Source organism: Ochotona curzoniae, unplaced genomic scaffold, assembly GCF_017591425.1.
Source record: "Ochotona curzoniae isolate NIBS_2020 unplaced genomic scaffold, NIBS_Ocur_1.0 contig_4895, whole genome shotgun sequence".
NCBI lineage: Eukaryota > Metazoa > Chordata > Mammalia > Lagomorpha > Ochotonidae > Ochotona > Ochotona curzoniae.
Window position 1 is genome coordinate 196,301 of NW_024466413.1, and position 18,945 is coordinate 215,245.

Consider the following 18,945-nt stretch of genomic DNA (forward strand, 5'->3'; position numbering starts at 1 on the left):
CACCGGGGCCTGATCTTGGTGGTGTGGTCTCTTGGGAAGCGCTCTGCAGACAAGTGGCTGCACCCGGGAGCCACGGGCGTGTCTTCCACTCAGGACCTTGCCGGGCCGCTGTGTCACACAGCCCGCAGGGCTGGTCCCTTCATGCTGCCTTTGCCACCTCGTGGGGCCAGGACCCAGGGGAGTGTCCTGCACACCCCACTGCGTGAGGCATAAGTGGAAAAGTCTCGCATGGGTTTGTAATGGGTTTTTCGGGGTGAGACCATGTCTGTTCAGGATAGATGGTCTGGAGTAGAGGTTCGCCGTGGCGTTTTCCACAGTCATGGTCTGTTCCTGACTGCCGTGCTCCAGCTCCCACTGAAGGCCGCCCAGGCTGGCTCACGCGAGCCCCATCACTGCTCCCTCAGTTGGATTTTCTGTCTGTTCCTCCTGGGGCTTCCTGTCCAAATTGCCGCCTTTGCGGCCTTGGAAGCTGGATGCTAGTTTTTTTCTTTTTTTGCTTGTTTGTTTAAACATTTTTCAAATTTATTTTTACTGGAATGGCAGATTTGCATAGAGAAGGAGAGACAGAAAGATCTTCAATCTGCTGGTTCACTCCCCAGCTGGCCACAAAGGCTGGAGCTGAGGTGATCTGATGCCAAGGCCTAGCAGACTCTGCTGTCCCGTGTGGGTGCAGGGTCCCAAGGCCTTGGCCATCTTCTGCTCTTCTGCTTCCTGCCATGATGGCCCTGGATCTGCTGTCCGGCACCTCTTGCTAGGACACGTGCAACACATTGGATGTTATGGCCTGTTGCCGGGCTTGGCCCTCCCCACCCCCTTGGCGCAGGGAAGGCCAAACCTGCTCCATTTTCTCAGTGTGTGAGCTGGGCGCTGGGAACTGTGGGAACCGTGGGCCGCCCTGGTGTATGCTCTGGAGACACTTGTGGCTTGCTTCAAGCCGCCTCTTCCTCCTGGTTTCTTGTTTTTCCCTCTAGACAGTGCACACTTGGTGTGTACCAGGAGCTGTGCTGGAGTTCTGTGCCATCCCTGTCTGCGTGCTCTCCTCCGGTCCCTGCCCCATTCCCGCATTGTTGAGAAGTGGCCAGTTTTTTTCTCCACGCTCTTACTAACCTGCCTAAGTCCTTGATTCTGTTGATTTCACTGTCCTGGAGTCCAGTAGCCACCTGTTCTGCCCCGAGGTGGCAGGCACCCAGCAACAGGGGGCTTGCTCTGCGCCTTTCCCTGTTTTGGGCACTGCGTTAACCTGGAAGTCGTCGGTGAGTGTGGGGGCTGGGCCTTTCCTGAGTTACTGCTGAAGGTGTGACAGCTGATGCCTCCCTGGCTGAGGGAGACCCAGGGGTGCTGGGAAGAACTGGGGGTGACATCAGGTGGGGTCCTCCACACAGAATGCTGGGTTGGCCTGTTTAGTGTTTGCTTGCCCTGTGAACGTGGTGTGGAATCTGGACACGTGGAGAAGTGCAGATGTGCTGGTTCGTGTGTGAGTCTGTGTGGGCCTCAGCTTCCTCTGCTGCTGACACTGTCCCTGGGAAGTCCTCAGTGACACCTGTCACTCCCGACGCTGCCAACGTGCAGGAGTGCCCATGAGCCGCCAGACACTGACGCCACGCTTCGTGCCTTCTGTGGAGCCATGTTCTCACCTGGTTCCTTCTTAGGGAAGATTCCTGAAAATTCAAGGTGAAGCATTAAAAAAATGTATTGATTTGAGAGGCGGAGTGACAGAGAAAGGGAGAGGGAGAGAGATTGCTCCTTCATCATCTGGGTCACTGTGGTGCTGCAGTTAACTGGGGCTGCGCTGGAGCTTTGCAGGGCTGGGCTGTGCAGGGGCTGGGCTGTGCAGGGGTTGGGGCTGTGCAGGGGCTGTGCAGGGGCTGGGTTGTGCAGGGGCAGGGGCTGGGCTGGGCAGGGCTATGCGGGGGCTGTGCTGTGCAGGGGTTGTACAGGGGCTGTGCAGGGGCTGGGGCTGGGCTGGGGCTGTGCAGGGCTGTGCAGGGGCTGTGCAGGGGCTGGGGCTGGGCTGGGGCTGTGCAGGGCTGTGCAGGGGCTGTGCAGGGGCTGGGCTGTGCAGGGGCTGGGGCTGGGCTGGGGCTGTGCAGGGCTGTGCAGGGGCTGGGCTGTGCAGGGCTGGGGCTGGGCAGGGGCTGGGCAGGGGCAGGGCAGGGGCTGGGCCAGGAGCCCAGAATTCCCTGCAGGATTCCCATGTGTCCATTTGCAGTGTTAATGTGCTGTAGGTTTTATAACCACTACTTCATAATCAATAGGGGTTTTAAAAAAACATTTATTTTTATTGCAAAGTCAGATATACAGAGAAAAGGAGACACAGAGAGGAAGATCTTCCGTCTGATGGTTCACTCCCCAAGTGACTGCAACGTCTGGAGTTGAGCCGATCTGAAGCCAGGAGCCAGGAACTTCTTCCAGGTTTCTCACACAGGTGCAGGGTCCCAAAGCCTTGGGCTGTTTTGGCTGCTTTCCCAGGCCACAAGCAGGGAGCTGGAAGGAAAGCGGGGCCACCTGGATTAGAACTGGCCTCCCTATGGGATCCCGGGCGTTCAAGGCGAGGACTTTAGCCACTACGTTATCGCGCTGGGCCCAATCAATAGGTTTTTTGTTTATGAATTCTTGATTATTGTTTGTATGAAAGCTTTATGTATTTATTTGAAAGGAAGAGTTAGAGAGAGAATGGTTTGTTCTTGGGATGGCTGCAGTGACCGGGGCAGGGCCAGGACCACGGCAGGAGCCAGGAGCTCCTCTCCTCCCGTGGAGGTGGCAGGGGGCCAGGTACTGGGGCCATCTCCCTCTGTCTTCCTGGTGCATCAACAGGGAGCTGACTCACTAGTGGAGCAGTGCAGGCATTGGCTTAACCCCCTGAGCCGCAGCGCCAGCCCCAGGTCTCTCTTGTTAAGGTAATTTCTCCATCTGTGAGTCATATCAGGATCTCTAGAGCTACTTAGCATCTTTCTAGGTGGTGCTTTATGTAGGTGATTATATAATATGCTGATGGTTTGCATAATTGCTTTTCATTTGGGTAGAAGATGTTTATGTACTTCAGAGGAAAATATTTAGTCTCTTCGTCTCCATGTATGATTGCTAAGCAGGGGCTCTCACCTGTCGGGTGTAACCTATGAACGAGCCACGGGAGGCAAGAGGGGGGCCTTGTGCCTGTCACCCGTGTCCTCAGGTTTGTCTCATCAGGCCCCTTCTTGCCAGAGGCACCTGTTGTCTGTGTCGGCTATGGTCAGACCATCAGGCCGCCTGGTCTTCAGCACAGAGTTGGGAAGGACGGAGTTGGTTTTTCTTTCTCTCCGCTGTCAGGTGTTTGACTTAAGGCCATGCTGGGTTGGAGTTTTGTGGTGTCTGCATTTTCTCCCGTGTTTACGAAGTGAGGCACCACCAGTGGCACTGTGACAAAATGCAGAGCAGAGGCTGGGAGCTTGTGGCTCTGCATATGGATGTAATTTTGCCACCTGTCACCTCAGTGGCTTCATGAAAGCCACATGACCTTGACCAGCCTCAGCTTGCCCATCTGTAGAGTGGGCACTGTGTATGTATCAGAGCTAGAAGGGGAGCAAAGGGCCTTGCTCAGCAGCAGTGTGACCATGGGGTACGTGTGGGGTCTCCTCTTGTGGGAGGCTGCCGCGTGGTGGATGTGTGTCGTGCTCACGAGGCCCGGGACTCCAGCAGCCTCGCTCTTCCTGCTTCCGCTCACCTCTCCACTTGCTGCAATGGGGACCTACTGTTCTGGATCCCACCGGTGACCACCTGCCCACTGCATCATGACCGCACTCCCCTCTCCTTTCCGAGGACCCATGGTTCCCCTCTCGCATCCTGCATCTTTGGGCTTCTCTCCACCTCGTCTTCCTTCCCGCCCTCGGCACCTGCGTTTAATCAGTGTCTGGAGGAAATGTTGCCTCAGTGGGTTTCCCCTGTGCCCAGTGCTTCTTCCTGGTGGCTGTGCTCTTCCTCCCCGAAGGACCCCCTCGGTGTCTGTCTGCAGTGGGGTCACCCCGTCCTTCCGTCTCCCGCTGGGTCAGGGCTGTGGCCCTTGCCACTCCGTGTTAGGCTTCAGCTTCTGCACTTGAACATGGACTCCTCTTTCCTCCGACGTCCGGCTCTTAGCCCGTGCCCAGCCCTCTCCCATGCGGGTGGTCAGGTGTGTGTCTGAGTACTTCCTCTGATCCTCTGCCCCCTGCTCTTGGGCACTCCCGGGGCTTACAGCACAGCATCCGTGTGCGGCACCTTCTCTGAGGTTGGGCTACCCTTCCTGTGGGGTGCTCTGGGGGTCTGCCTTGAGCCTCCTCCCCCTGCCCCCATTCTCTTCCCTCCCTCCCTCTCTGTGTCCTCCTTGGGTCCCCGTGAGAGGCTGAGGTTTGTCTCTTCAGCTCTGGGAGACAGTGACAACTTCATGCCATGTTTGGTGTGTGAGTTTGGCATTCTTAAAGTGGTTTTTTTGTTTGTTTGTTTCCTTTTTGCTTGGACACGTTGAGGACAAGTCCTTGTCCCCTGTTGTCTGAGCAGTTGTGACTCGTGGAGTGTGGTAGGACTTGGGAGCGAAGCTGTCTGGCTGGCACGTTCCTCTGGGACCTTGGGTTAGAGTCCAGTCCTTTCCGGATGCAGGACGAGTCGGATTGCCCGCGGTTTTTCTGTTTTCTTTGTGTCATTTTTTCTTCTCAAGGAACCTGTTTCTCTGAGGTTGTCAACAGTGTTGGTGTGTGGTTGTTAATATGTGCCCTGTAGTTCCAGTATAGGTAATTGGTGTTTTTCTCCTGGGGGTGGCTTATCAACTGTATGGATTTTTTTTTTCCAAAGAGCTGAATTTTGACTTGGCTGATTTGAAAAATTGCTCTCGATCGCATCTATTCTTTGTACTTGGTTGGGCTGTGTGCTGAAATTCGCGGCCCTTACTGTTGTAGGGCGTCGGCCTCAGCCTCTGCCCTCCGTTGCAGCAGCGTTGTGTTGCCGGCAGCCTGCTGTTCTCCGGAGCAGGTGACCCTGTCTGTGCCCCCGCAGCCAGGGCTGTGGCTGGCATTTGGTGCCGGAAGATTGGTATGTACATGCTACAATCAAAGGCTCCCACCTGTGGGGACTTCCTAAAGGAGTGAAACTGGTTTCTCACAGCTCTTGAGGCTGGCACGCTGATATTGGAGCACAGGCGTTGTAGAGGGCTGCGTCGGGCGAGGGCTGCCTCTGCCCTAGGCTTTCTCGTGTGGCACAAGGTGAAACTGCCCTGCACATGTCCTTCATATCTGCTGCCATGGCGTTTGCCCGTTCCTGGGGACAGAGCCTGCGGGACTCACTCACTGCCCAGAAGGTCCCACTGCCAATGCATCACATTGGGCGTGGGGTTCCCAACACAGGAGACTGGGGACCCACTTTCAGGCCAAGGCCGAAGTGGCCTGGGGTAGCTTTGCCCTGCCGTGGTCTGGGGGCTGGAGTGTGTGGGGGGCTGCCTCTGTCTGTGGCCTTGCACCATGCTTGGAGGAGCTCACAGGCAACTTGCCCAGAGGAAAAGGCATAGTCACATAGTACAATTATAGGGGTGCCCTGCAGACCCAGTCTGGCGAAATGGCAAAGCCCAGGGCTGCTGGGCTATGTGCACACAATTGGGGGGGGGGTCTATGAGTGCCCATCTGCAGTGCACCATAGCTGACCAGCACGCAGGGGTGCAGCATGGCAGCTGGCCGGCACACAGGAATGCAGGTGGCACAGCTGGCCAGCAACAAGGGTGCAACCTGGCAGCAGGCCAGCATACAGGAATGCAGGTGGCATAACTGGCCAGGAAACAGGGTACAGCATAATAGCTGACCAGCACACAGGGGTGCAGCGTAGCAGCCAGCAGCGCACGGGGCAATGCAGCTTTTGCGTTGCCTTTCATCCCCAGGCCTGTAGTGGAGCAGCTGCTGGCTGCTGGGCATGAGCACTGTCTGTGCCTCTTGTGGTCTTTGGCCCCCATTCTCCCCCTCAGGGTCTGCCTGTCTGGAAATGAGCCTTTGTTTTGCTCTTGTCTTCTCAGAGAAGAAAGACGTGACACAAAGCCTGGAGAACTACACGGCCAAGTGTCCTGGGACCATGGAGCCCATCACCCTGCCCGACGGCCTCACGCTGCCCCCCGTGCCCTTCACCAAGCTGCCCATCGTCAGGTAGGCGGGCGGGGCGTCCCCCACCATCATGGTGGTGTGGAGAACAGCTCCCGGTTCTGCCCTCTGTGGGATGGCTCTGTGATCTGCCTTGCAGCAGCGGCCATCCCAGGATGATGGCAGTGTGACAGGGCAGTGGTCTGAAGGAAGGAGCTGGTCTCCAGTCTCGTCCACGGGAGAGAATGTGTGTGTGAGGATGCCTTCCTGTCGCAGCAGTGGGAGCGGGTCCAGGAGCGGAAGGCTGGGCATCGGGTCCGCGTGGAGTTTAAGCATGACAGGCACGGGGGCGGGGTGCTTGTGCAAGAGCAGCGCCTAGTCCGTTAGAGGGTGGGATGAGACAGGCATGGTAGCCCTGTCTAACTTGCTGGTAACAAAGCAAGCTGTCAGAGGCCGTCACGATGAGGCAGACAGTGAGGTGGGCTCCCTGCCTCCTGGCTAGTTGCGTGAGGAGACTAGAAGCTCATGGGACTTCCCTTTTACTCATTCTAACAGGCCCTTGGTCCCTGACTACCCCTCAGCCTATCTCAGCATCTCAGTGTCACAGTGAGAGCTGAGCCTGTGGCATGCCACTGTGCCTGCAGCTGCACCCCTGCCCAGCTCTGCCTGGGTTGTGAATAAAGCCAGTGTGACCTGGTTCCTCCTAGTGAGCCCACTGCAGCCTGGCAAGGACAGAAGCTTTGGAAGCACGCCCTGCCTCTGCCCGGCCCTCGGCCCTGCCTCTGCCCGGCCCTGCCTCTGCCCGGCCCTCGGCCCTGCCTCTACTTCAGCAAGGTCTTCTTCCCTTCAGGCACTGAAGAGGCACAGAGAAAGAGGTGGATTCTAACTTCTGCTTTACTCCCCAAACACCTGCTGTGGTCCAGCCCGTTCCTGAAGCCTGGGGTCCCGAGTGTAGGTGTGGCAGGAGCCCTGTCACCCAAGCCATCGACAGCTGCCCCCCACTGGGGTCTGCCCTAGTGGGTACCTAAGCCAGGCTCTTGGATGTAGGGTGCAGGCGTCTTCCACAGTGTCTTAGCGACTGGGACCGATGCTTGGCCACTCCCTCCAGCCCGTAGACTCATGGTCAGCTGTTCTGCCTGCGAGCAAAGCCTGTGCTCTGGCTTCCCTGGGGCAGCACTGCCTACCACGTGTGGTCCTGGCATTGTCTTTCCATGGAACCATGTCTCTTCCCAGGTTAAGCTTCAGACAGCGGAGGCAGAGGGGGCACCTTTGGAGGCTGGAGCTGACCTTCCAAAGACTGAGCAGAACCTCTGAGATGGGGCGTTTTGCCCCTGAATGAGAGGAGGTGCTGTGGCCCCAGGCATCTGCAGTCACCTGTTCTCCCTGTCTTCCCTCTCTGTGCCCCAAGATCCAAGCTGTGGGGGCATGGGAGGTCACAGTGGGCACCCAGAAAGGCCTTGGTGTGCCGCTAGTCAACATGTGTCTGGCTCAGGACTGTTTCTGTGGCCTTAGCCCAGGCCATGTGCGCCCCAGGATGGGGCAGGCAGGACCACCAGCACTCAGGTTCCTGCAAGCTGAGAACTTGCTCTGGCTGGTGCTGGCTGGCTCACGCAGGCCGGCCGAGGAGGCTGCGGGCACCGGCATGGACCGGAAAGCAGCGTGTGTCTTGAGTTGGTCCACAATGCAGGCTTCAAGTGGTGCATGTTTGATTTAGAATTAAGGGCATGATTTTTTTTTCCTTTTTAAAATGAAAAGTCTTCTTAATAATTTTTTTATCTGCTTGGAGGCTTGAATCATTTTTAAATTTTGTAATAGAACACTGTGCACTTCATGGAACATTCTGCACCTTTGATGCTGTGACCAGATCCTTGAGCGCTCAGGCGTCTCATCGGTGCAGCTGGGCAGGGTTGGTTCTCCTGGTCCGGCAGCCACGAAGGGAGGTGGGGGAGAGCAGGCAGGACCATCGAGGCAGCCCTGGCCCCGAGAGTGGAGCTCCTGGGCTTGTTCTTCTCGAGGCTGGGCCCTTGGCCACAGACGAGGCCCCACTAAGCTTCCTCCTCCTGCTAGCTAGTCTTGTTTCTGCCTGGCTGTGACACACAGGAGCCAGCACCACGCCTGCCTCTTAGCAAATACTCAGTCTCAGCTTTCATCATCTTCTGTTTTCTAGGATAAAGGTGAAATCACAGAGAAAGACCAAGAGAGATGGAAAGAAAGTGTGTGTGTATGTGTGTGTGTGTGTGTGTGTGTGTGTGTGTGTGTGTGTGAGAGAGAGAGAGAGAGAGAAAGAGAGAGCGCTATCTTGATCTGTTAGTTCACTCTCCAAATGGCTGCAACAACTAGGACTGGGATAAGATCTGGACTGGGTTCAGGGGCCCAAGCATCTGGGTCATTGCCCGCTGCTTCCCTACGCACATTAGCAGGGAGCTGAATTGGAAGAGGGGCAGTGGGAGTCGAACCAGCACCCTTATGGAATGCAGGCTTTGAAGGCTATGGCTTAATGCACTGGACCACAAAACTGACTCTGTTTGCTTCTTTCTCGGTTCTGCCCATACTTCATAGCAGTGAATTAGTTACAAAATAGTGTTAGCGGTTTGAACCCTGCACTGCTTGGGAACACAGGCAATCTCGGGCTCTGGCCTGTGGAACGTGCCTTTTGTAGCTTGTCTGTGAGCGTCCTCTTTCCCTGCCCAGGACTGGGCAGGTCCTTGCAGACCTCCCCTGCGGGCCACCCTGATGCCCTCTACCTGGCCTATGTGGTGCCGGGGTGGCAGCCTCAGCTCCCACCCTCACATCCTCATCCCATAGGGTTTAGGAAGAGTCAGAGGAGAGATGGAGTCTTTTCTTTTGGGGGACTCTACCAGTGTCCTACGTGCTGCACACTGCCTGGGTTCCATATCCCCTAACCACATAACTCGGTGAGGCCCAGGAAAAGTGGGGAGTGTGTGTTAGGAGTCAGCTTGCACCCCAGGTTCTCTGCATTGGGCGGTAAGCCTCCCTTTGGCACCCGCCGTGCTTTCCCAGGCACAACAGCCAGGTTAAGTGGGCACACAGTAGCGCTCTGGTCAGCAGAGGGAGGCCTTGGCCTCCAAGCCCCCCACGGGTGTGTACGTGCGGCTGTTCTGGGAGCTGGGTTACATCTGTCAGAACTCGGGACACCTCCTGCCCCAGGGGCTGCCTGTGTGTCTGCCTTCATCGCAGAGTGGGCCTGTTGATTTTATCTGCGGTTAATTTCCATGCGCAGATAAAGTGCTCACTTAATTGAATGTGCTTGCCAGCTTCTGCTTCCGTGCTGTTTTGCACTGTTTACGAAGATAAGGCGTGAGGACAGACGTGCCGTCCTGGCCTGGTAAGCCTGTAGCCTCCAGCGCTTCTCCTGTCCTCATCAAAGCCAGATCTCTTCTTTCCAGAGATGTGCTGTGGGCTCTGCGTGCTCCTGGACCCACCCCGTCACGGCCCACTCACCGAGTCCTGCCCCGTCATCCCACGCGAGGGATCCGACATGGGTGCACGGTCTCCAGCTGAGGAGGGCAGTAGGGAAGGGCTGCGGCAGCGTTGACTGATGCATCTCACTCAGGCCGCACATCAATAACCCCGTTAATGTAAAATGGGAAAGGCCGTAGGACGCTGTCCAGTAGATTTGTGACCAGATTCTGCTTTATGTAATTGATTGTGCACGTCCAGAAGAGCCACTTACCTCTCTACGCCTTCATCTGCTCTTGCAGAGCGAGGCTGGCAGTGCCAGTCTCCAGTGTAGGCCAGACACGGGGCGGGCGCCATGCTGTGTCAGCAGCAGCCGTCTGCTGGCCTGTCCAGGAGCTTTCCTGCTAATTAAAGTGACTCTGCTCCTGCCAGCTCGCTTTTGCCTATACACCAAGTATTAAGTTACATCAGCTGAATTCAGTCCATCCTCTGAGAAATGATGAAAAGTAACTTTATTTACTTTCGAAAATTCATGTTATTGAATGCCAGAGCTAGGAAAGGAAGGGTTGGTTCTAGCATGTCTCTTTCCTTCCCTTTTTCTGTCCTTCCCCCATCCATCCATTGGTCCAGCCTGTCTCCCTCCCTGTCCCTCTGTGCTGGCCATCTGTCTGACACGTGCTGTACACTTGTGGTTTGCTGTACTGTGTTACCGTGCGTGCACTGTCCCGAGGCTGACATTGTCCCTGCTTTGGCTGTTGGGAGCTCCTTCCGGCTGGCACCCTTGCCCCTTGCTTCACCCCTGCCCTCGTCCGTTTCCCCCCGCCCCCCAATTCCTGGCTACATACCGTGGAGAGCGGAATTAGGTGCTCCGGGTGCCGGGTGTGTGTGAGCTGCTGCTGAGGGCCAGCAGGCCACATGTCTGTTTGCATCTGTGCCTCCTGCCCGCCACGGTCACGTGTGTTTCTATGCACTGAAAGCTGGGAGGTAGGCCTGGCCCAGCAGCCTGTGTCCGGTCCTGCTGCGTCCTATCACTTCCGTCTCCTTGTGGAGCTCTGACCACCCACTTGGTTCTGGCCTGTGGTGACTTCAGAAGGAAAAGGTGACAGATGCTCTGTGGTCTGCTCTGGTCAGTAAAGCAGCTCACTGGTCCTTAGGATCTTGGTCTGATGTGCACTCAGCTTACCCAAAAACAGTTCTAGCAGAGATCATGCAGGCGCGTACTTTGCCTTGTTCAGCCTTGAAACAGCTCGTGCAAGACTGCATCAGTAAAGAGCTGGAGCAGGGGCCGGCCCTGCGGTGTAGCAAGCTAAGCCTCCACCTGCGGCACTGACATGTCATGTTACCCTTGTTTCGTATCCTGGCTGCCCTGCTTGCAAGCCAGCTCCCTGCTAATGGCCTGGGGAAAGCAACAGAAAACAATCCAAGCATTTGGGCCCCTGCACAAGGTGTGGACCTGGAGGAAGCTCCTGGCTCCTGCCTTCAGCCTGGCCCAACTCTGGCTGGGGAGAACCAGTACGTGGAAGATCTCTCCTCTCTGTGTCTCCTCTCTCTAACTCTGCCTTTCAAATTATATATATACACACATACACACATCTATATAATAAAATAAATATGTCAATAAAATAAAGCAAAAAATATATTTAAATAAATGTCAGTGCAGCAGGGTGATGGGAAAGTAGGAGTGAGGTGGGAAAATCAGGGCACCTGTGGGAGTCCCCAGACGTCATGCAGTGCCACGTGGGGGCTGCAGGTGCGAGAACGTGACTCAGCTGCAGCGCCTCTGCCCCGGAAGTGCTGCCGGGTGACCAGGTCCTCCATGCCGGTGCCCCTGGGGAGGTGCCGTCTTGGCAGTGACAGGGTCAGTGAGGCCACCCCAGGAAGCAGTGGGAGCCTTCCCCCGCGGCGTCCCCTGTGGAGGCCTGCTCAGACCGCAGCGGCCAGCTGTGCCGCGCAGTGGTGGCTGCCTGCGTGTCTGCTCGCGGCAGTACCACGCTGGGCGTGCAGCGACAGGCAGACTGCGGCCCTCCTGAGTGGGCTTGCTCCTCAGTGAGGCCACAGCTCTCACTCTGGTTCCTCCAGGCGGCAGGAGGAGGTGGCACTGGCTGAGGGAGACTGAGACTGTCACAGGGCTTGAGCCTTGCGGACTCTCGCTGAGTTAGTGTGGGGTGCCTGAACGGAGGCACTGCATATGGGGGGTCTCCTCTGCCTAAGTCTTACTTCTCATTTTTTTTTCCATTTTTTAAAAAAATTGTTTTTACTTGAAAGTGTTGGAAAGATCTTCCACCTCTTGGCTCACTTCCCGGATGGCTGAAATGGCCAGGGCTGGGCTCCGCCAGAGCCAGGAGCTTTGTCCAGGTCCCCAGGGGCTGACAGGGGCCCAGGCACTTGACTGCTGCTGATTTTCCCAGGTGCATTGGAAGGGAGTTGGATTGTAAACAGAGCAGCCAGGACATAAGCTGACACTCATGTAGGTGCTGGCACTGCAGGTGGCAGCTCTGCTGGCTAAGCCACAGCACCGGCCCACCTCTCTTCATGGCTCGTTGGAACAGGCTGTCGGTGCTGGCCTCGTGTAGGACTTCCAGCCCCAAAGTCAGATGTCAATGGTACTGAAAAGATGGACACCTCAGGTAGTGAAGGGGACCCTGCCTCGTGGGGGATCCTGGGCTCTTTGTGGGGTGTCGCTCTGCAAAGGTGGTTTCTGTGAGGTTCGGAAAGCCTGACTCTGGCCCTGCTGCTGTACCCCCTTTCCGGCTGGCCAGGGCCTCCTTCCTCTGTGGGCTCCCCACCACTGCCGTCTGCCGGCCCCACAGACGCTCTTGGACTTGAATCTCCAAACCTGTGGGCCTCACCAGCCTGTCTGCTCTGTGAGTCGGGAAAGCTGCTTGCCCTGTGCAAGCCGCTTGATAGAGTGACCAGAGATCCCCGAGTCTGCCCCGGGAGCACAGACTTGACCTGCCAAGTTTAGAAAACACTGGCATCCCGTGCTGGCAGTCGACCTGAGAGCTGCCAGGGAGAGCTGAGCAGCCGGTGCCATCGGGAGATGGAGGCCCCTCGTAGCCGGGGGAGCGGCCCACCACACCTGCTGTCTAGGGTTGTCAGGCGGCAGCTGAGCAGTCTTGTGCTACGACCTCCGACTGGAGCCCCTTCTTTCCTGTGGACGGCTCTCAGGGTTTTTTGGGCAGTAAAAACCATTTTCGCAACTTACAGGAAAACATTTTACCTTTTCTCTGGCATGGGAGAGTCTGAACTAACCTCACCCCTAAATGGTTTAAAGTAATTATGATGCAAGTTAATGATAATAATAATAATAATAAAAGGAGACCAAGTGCATTGCTGTCTTAATTGTATTGCAGAATTCCATTAATCTAATAGGTACTGAGTGCCCCAGGCGGGCCTAGCTCAGTCAGGCCCCGTGACCTCACTCGCCAGGGGCTCCTAGGAGCTGTGCGGGCGCTGATGGCCTGAGGCCCGCCCAGGACAGTCAGCTCCCATTAAAAGCCATCGGCTTGATTCTGCACAGAACTGCCCGCAGGAGGGCTGATGTGCGTGTGGTAACCAGGGCTACTCAGCAGGCCCAGATAGACGGGCAGATTACGAACACACGCAGAGGTGCCGACTGGAGGAGACTCGGGAGCAGAGGAGGGGAACCTGTGGATTTTTTTTTTTCTTTCTCTGAGAAGCTAATTCGGAGCTCCTTTTCCTGGCGCAGAGCTGCGGGGCTCCTACGGGCTGTGTGGCCCAGGAGCTAGGAGCCTCCATGGCACACAGAGCTGAGTGGCCCTGGTGCGTGTGCGATATGAATGTGTAGTTACGCTGCTTGAGGGAGGGCCGTGGGCGCTTCATCCCAAGGGAGCCGAGAGACCCAGCATTCAGGGAGGCATGCTTGGGTGCTCTGGCAGGGGTACAACCTGGTGCTATAATGCCTGGGTCATACCTCCTGGAAGGGTTTCTCAAACCAGAGCTGGTTACAGCCCGTGGGGGGTATCTGGTTGCTTTCAGGAGTTTGGTGGCTGATCTTGCCTGGTCCCACAGCGCTTTCCGTGCAGGGGGCCCTGGAGCCAGGCAGCCTCCACACTGCTCCCCACTGGGGCAGGTGAGCCCACTGGCACTCCTTGCCCGTTCATCACCTGTGCTGCAGTGCCACCTTCCATGCGTCCCCTGAGTCGAGCCGATGAACTAGGAAGCCAGGAATGGAAGGCGTGCTGTTTATTCTGTCTCTTTCCTCCCAACCACTTTGTTTTCTGTCACTTTGCTAATTAGCATCCCACTGCTGCGTTGCCTGATTCCGGTTAGCCACGGGGTGTGCAGCAGAGCCGGGTGTTGTAGGTAGCGTTTGCGAGCCCATTCCTTCCCTGGGACCCAAACCCCTGGACCCTGTCCTGCCCCAGGCAGCAGGTGGCATGCTATGAGTTTGGTGACAGTTCGTGCTCAACACGCTCTGTTGTCTTTGGATCAGGAACATTGAACTTTTTTTTTTTTTGGAGGCACATATTCTATAAAGTGTAATTTTTATGCGAAAATAGATATATCTATTGAAAGTTAGATTTACAGAGAAGGAGAAACAGAGATCTTCCAGCTGCTGGTTCACTCCCGAAATGGCCACCATGGCCAAAGCTGGGCTGCTCGCGAGCCAGGAGCCTGGGCCACCTTCTGGGTCTCCCGTTCGGGTGCAGAGTCCTGAGCTCTGGGGCCATCCTTTGCTGCTTTCCCAGACCGTTAGTAGGGACTCGGATCAGAAGTGGAGCCTCCAGGGCTTGAATCGGTGCCCATGTAAGATGGTGGCACTGCAGGTGAAGGCTTGGCTACCCTACAGCACTGGCCCCTGTTGCAAAAATCAGCTTTGACTAGGAAAGGGTGCTGTTCTGGATGATTGTGCTCTTAGAATTCTTTTTTTGTTTAAAACAACACTTTTTTTTGAGAAGCAGTGTACACATCAAGAAATGCCCATGTGTGTGCATGTGAATTTTCTGTTCGCCACCCCAAAACATCGTGACCGGTACCCCCAAGAGTCCTTGGAATTGTCTTATACATTTAGATTTCACAGGTAGGGGGCAAGATGGAGAGAGAGAGAGAAATCTATCTTCCATGTGCAGGCTGAAGCTAGGAGCCAGAAGTCCATCTGGTCTCTCATGGGGGTGGCAGGGACCCAGGGACCTGAAGTAGAAAGCAGAGTATCCGGGACTCTAAGCGGGCACTCTGACATGAGCCGCTTTCATTGCACCTGGCATCTCCACTGCTGTGCCTGAGTGCCCCCCACCGTGTCACGGGGGTGTCCTCACTGCTGTGCCCCCCACCGTGTCACGGGGGTGTCCTCACTGCTGTGCCCCCCACCGTGTCACGGGGGCGTCCTCACTGCTGTGCCTTAGTGCCCCCCACCGTGTCACGGGGGGCGTCCTCACTGAGTGCTCCCTGCCGTGTCACGGGGGGGCGTCCTCACTGCTGTGCCTGAGTGCCCACCCTCCTCCCCATCCCCCCTGCCATGTCCTAAGGGGAGGACAGACCTAACAGTGTGCGTGGGATTCTGGGCTATGTGCTGAATCTCCTTAACATGGAGATCATATGACGTGCCCAGGCTATGCTGGTGGCCATGGTGCTTTAGTGAGGTTGCAAGTTGAAGGGGGCACAGTGCCCCCCGTGCCCAGACCCCACAGTTCTTGGTTCTTGGGGTGTGTGTGTATCTGAACCGAACCTACCTTGGTAGTCAGGGTAAAGTTCGGGTGGCATTGGCAGGAACCGGCTGTGCTGTTGGCCTTCTGGAGCCCAGGACAGTCCACTGACATGGGCAGTGGTGGGGGGAACGTGGCTGTGCACCCCCCGCAGGAGTTCCTGGGGCTGGCCTGGGTCGTGTACCTTGCGCTCGGCTCCTCCGACTTGCTGCCGACCTTGAGTGCAACTTCTCCCTTCTTAGCTGTTGCTGTGTTCCTTGGGTTCCTTGCGGAGAGGCCCGTCCACCCGTGGGTCTCTGAAGCCTGTGTCTCTGCCGTGACAGGCGTGTGAAGCTGCTGAACCTGCCTGCCAGCCTGCGGCCCCAGAAGATGAAGAGCTTGCTGGGTCAGAACGTGTCGGCCAGGAGTCCCTTCATCTACTCGCCCATCATTGCTCACAACCGCGGAGAAGAGCGTGGCAACAAGATAGGTCAGCCCCGTGGCCCTGCCTGCTGCCCCACGGTGTGCCCACCGTGTGCCAGGCGCCAGAGTGGGGTTCTGGGCTGGCCACGCGTGTCTGTGTTTCTGCAGAAGCTTGTTGGGGGTTTTGCTCTGTCTGACTGGCAGTCGCCCACAGGCCTGAATTTTAAAGATTTATTTTATTTTTATTGGAAAGGCGGATATACAGAGAGGGGAGACAGAGAGGAAGATCTTCCGTCCGATGATTCACTCCCCAAGTGACTACAACGGCCGATGCTATGCCGATCCAAAGCCAGGAGCCTCTTCCGGGTCTCCCACGCGGGTGCAGGTTCCCAAAGCTTTGGGCCGTCCTTGACTGCTTTCCCAGGCCACAGGCAGGGAGCTGGATGGGAAGCGGGGCTACCAGGATTAGAACCGGCGCCCATATGGGATCCCGGGCGTGCAAGGCGAGGACCTTAACCACTGCGCCATCGTGCCGGGCCTAGGCCTGAATTTTAGACTTTTTCTTGCAAGGTTTCCGGGAGCTAGCAGGGTCTGCTCTGCTCATTGAGACTTAGTTCAGGCATCCCAAGAGGGATTCTTTGCCATAGCCTGTGCTGACCTCCCACCCAAGGTGGGGCTGTGTCCACGTGATGTTGGGGAGGTGAGGAGCAGAGCCCTTGTACTCTTGCACCTGTCTTTTGACTCCTGTCCTGGCCCGCAGCTGCCCTTGTCCTAGCCCCTACTCAGCACTCAGGGTGCCCTGTTGCCTGCCCTGTCCTATGCACAAGGGCTGAGGGTCTTGGGCCCAAGTCAGGATCCCATCTTCCACAGCTGGACTGCAGCTGACCAGGGGTTGGGTTGGACGGAGAAGCCACAGTCCTAGGGGCCATGGGACATCCACACTCTGGGCCTTTTGTGAGCAAGCCCAGTAGCACCTTCCTACCTGGCCAGCTTCTGGACCACGGGCTGTTGTGCACTTTAAGTGGACGGAGCGTCACTCTGTGAGGCGGCATTAGGCATGCTGCGTGGGCACAGCCTGCAGAAGGGGAGGGCGCCAGGGTGGCAGCAGTGCCTCGTTCTGCCTGGTGTCACAGAAAGCACACCTGACTGTGAGCTGCCCATCCCAGCATGACCTTGGTGCTCCCCGAGTCCCTGGGAAGCCCTGCAGCTCCGTGACAGTTCAGCTGCACCTGCTGAACTCAGGGTTCTTGTGCATGTGTGTGTCGTCTAGATTTCCAGTGGGTGCAAGGAGACGTGTGTGAGGTTCAACTGATGGTTTACAACCCCATGCCGTTTGAGCTTCGGGTCGAGAATATGGTATGTACCGCTGGCACTGCCCTACCACCCCTGGCCTTTTTTGCACAGAAATCTGCAAATTTATGGTTAGAATATATGTCTTCCCACAGGAGGCTGTGATTCTTTGGCTCCTATATGTTTTGTCCTGGGTGGATAGCTTCTCAGGGGTGAAGGCGGGGCTTGTGGATGCTTCCTGCTTGGTGGATGTCCAGGACTCAAAAGAAGCCTTGGGGACTGGGGTGATTGACCACGACCTTGCAAGTTGCTGATTTGAAGTTCATAGGAGATTATTAGAGATGACCTGGGGGTCCAGGGGCAGGGGCAGGGGCAGCTGTGAGAGAGAGGCGGAGCATTGTGCCCGGGCCTGTGCTTGCTGGGGACTCATACCACCACAGGCTCTTCCTGCTGGCATTTTGCTGAGGGCCACACCCAGTACCAGGCCGCAGGTGGTTCAGGTCCTGTCCCTCAAGTGCCTAGAGGTGCATGGTGCCTGGCTGGGGGAGTCGCTCCTGAGGGCAGGGCTGACCCACAGGGTGCTGCCTCAGTGTGTCGTGAGCCATGACTGTTGTAAGACACTTCTGAAGGTGTCTCCCCAAACTCCAGCCAGGCTCTGGAGGCTGAGCTTGCATTTAGCGTGCAGTCCTGGGAATCCCTGAGCACTGCACTTTTTCTGATCCTGTTGCATGGAGAAGGACAGGCCCCAAGGTGTGGCATGGCCAGGCCTCTGTCATGGCTGTTGCTCCACTCCTTAGGGTGAGAGTTTACCCCAACATGGTTCAAGTGTCAGATGTCGGCTGCTGTTTCTTGCATTTTCTTCAGTTTTAAAAACAGATGCATTTTCACCTGGTTTGAATGTTCTTAGGGTTAGGCATGGTATATTATAAAACATCAGGATGAATGAAGACTCTAACAAGGAGAAAAGCAGCAGGTGGGTGTTGGCTTGCACAGGCTGAACATTTAACAGATACACCTGTGGTCAGTGGGCAGTCAGTGGGCAGCGTGAGCTTCACCACCTCTGCCCTGCCAGCCACACCTGCCCCATGCCATGAGGGCAGCAGGAGTGCTCGCTGTTCCCAGGGTGTCTCTGCTGCTGGCCTTTCCTGTGGACAGATGTAGACATGGTATGCAAGCAGTCCACACACCCACGCACATACACTGCACACACATGCGTAACCCAAGCTCATGCTGAGAGCTGCCCGTGGGGTCTGTCCTGTTCTGAGCTCATGCTGACCTGTCTGTTGGGTCTGTCCTGCCCTCCTGAGCTCATGTTGACGTGTCCGTGGGGTCTGTCCTGTCCTTCTGAGCTCATGCTGACCTGTCTGTGGGGGTCTGTCCTTCCCTGAGCTCTTGCTGACCTGTCCGTGGGGTCTGTCCTGCCCTGAGCTCATGCTGACCTGTCTGTGGGGGGTCTGTCCTTCCCTGAGCTCACACTGAGAGCTGTCTGTGGGGTCTGTCCTGCTCTGAGCTCACACTGACTTGCCTGTTGTTTCTGTCCTGCCCTTCTGAGCTCACGCTGACCTGCCTGTCGAGTCTGTTTTGCTCTCCTGCATACCTTTGTCCCTTCCTCCCAGAGTGAGTCTCCAGGGTGGATGACATGGGCCTGGGCACTTGGACCACCTTCCGCTGTTTTCTTAGGCACATTGGCAGGGAGCTGAATCCGAAGTGGAGCAGCTGAGACTCAAACTCGTGCCCATAAGGGATGCTGGTGTCGCAGCAGGTGGCTTTGCCTGCTCTGCCACATGCTGGCCCCTAGATCTGAGTAAGGATTTTCTTTTGTTGATGCCTGAATCTCAGCATTGTGGAACTGATGACATTTTGCACACAGTTCATTTGATTCATGCCAAGGGAACTTACGTTCCTTGTGTCATGTTTTTCATTTTGTTTCCTGCACTGTTTGCAGTGACGTTGTGGCTCCTAGTTCACTGGCAAGCTTGGGGCCTGGTTGCAGTTAGAAATGAGTCTGTAATTTATGGGCACATTGCAGGGCTGTCAGCTGGTGAGACCTGCCCATGCCTGATTTATAAATTAAGTAATTTGGGGCCTGCATTGTGGCTTGG

General features: G+C 56.4%; 1 protein-coding gene across 1 annotated transcript in view; it reads left to right on the top strand.

The window, feature by feature from the left end:
* TRAPPC9 (trafficking protein particle complex subunit 9) overlaps positions 1 to 18,945 on the top strand; it is a 338,695-nt gene that overhangs the window by 50,151 nt on the left and 269,599 nt on the right. Inside the window, exons 11-13 of the mRNA XM_040988506.1 lie at positions 6,005 to 6,131; positions 15,475 to 15,620; positions 16,824 to 16,909. Coding sequence (XP_040844440.1) covers positions 6,005 to 6,131; positions 15,475 to 15,620; positions 16,824 to 16,909 — 359 coding nt within the window. The remainder of the gene's footprint in view (positions 1 to 6,004; positions 6,132 to 15,474; positions 15,621 to 16,823; positions 16,910 to 18,945) is intronic.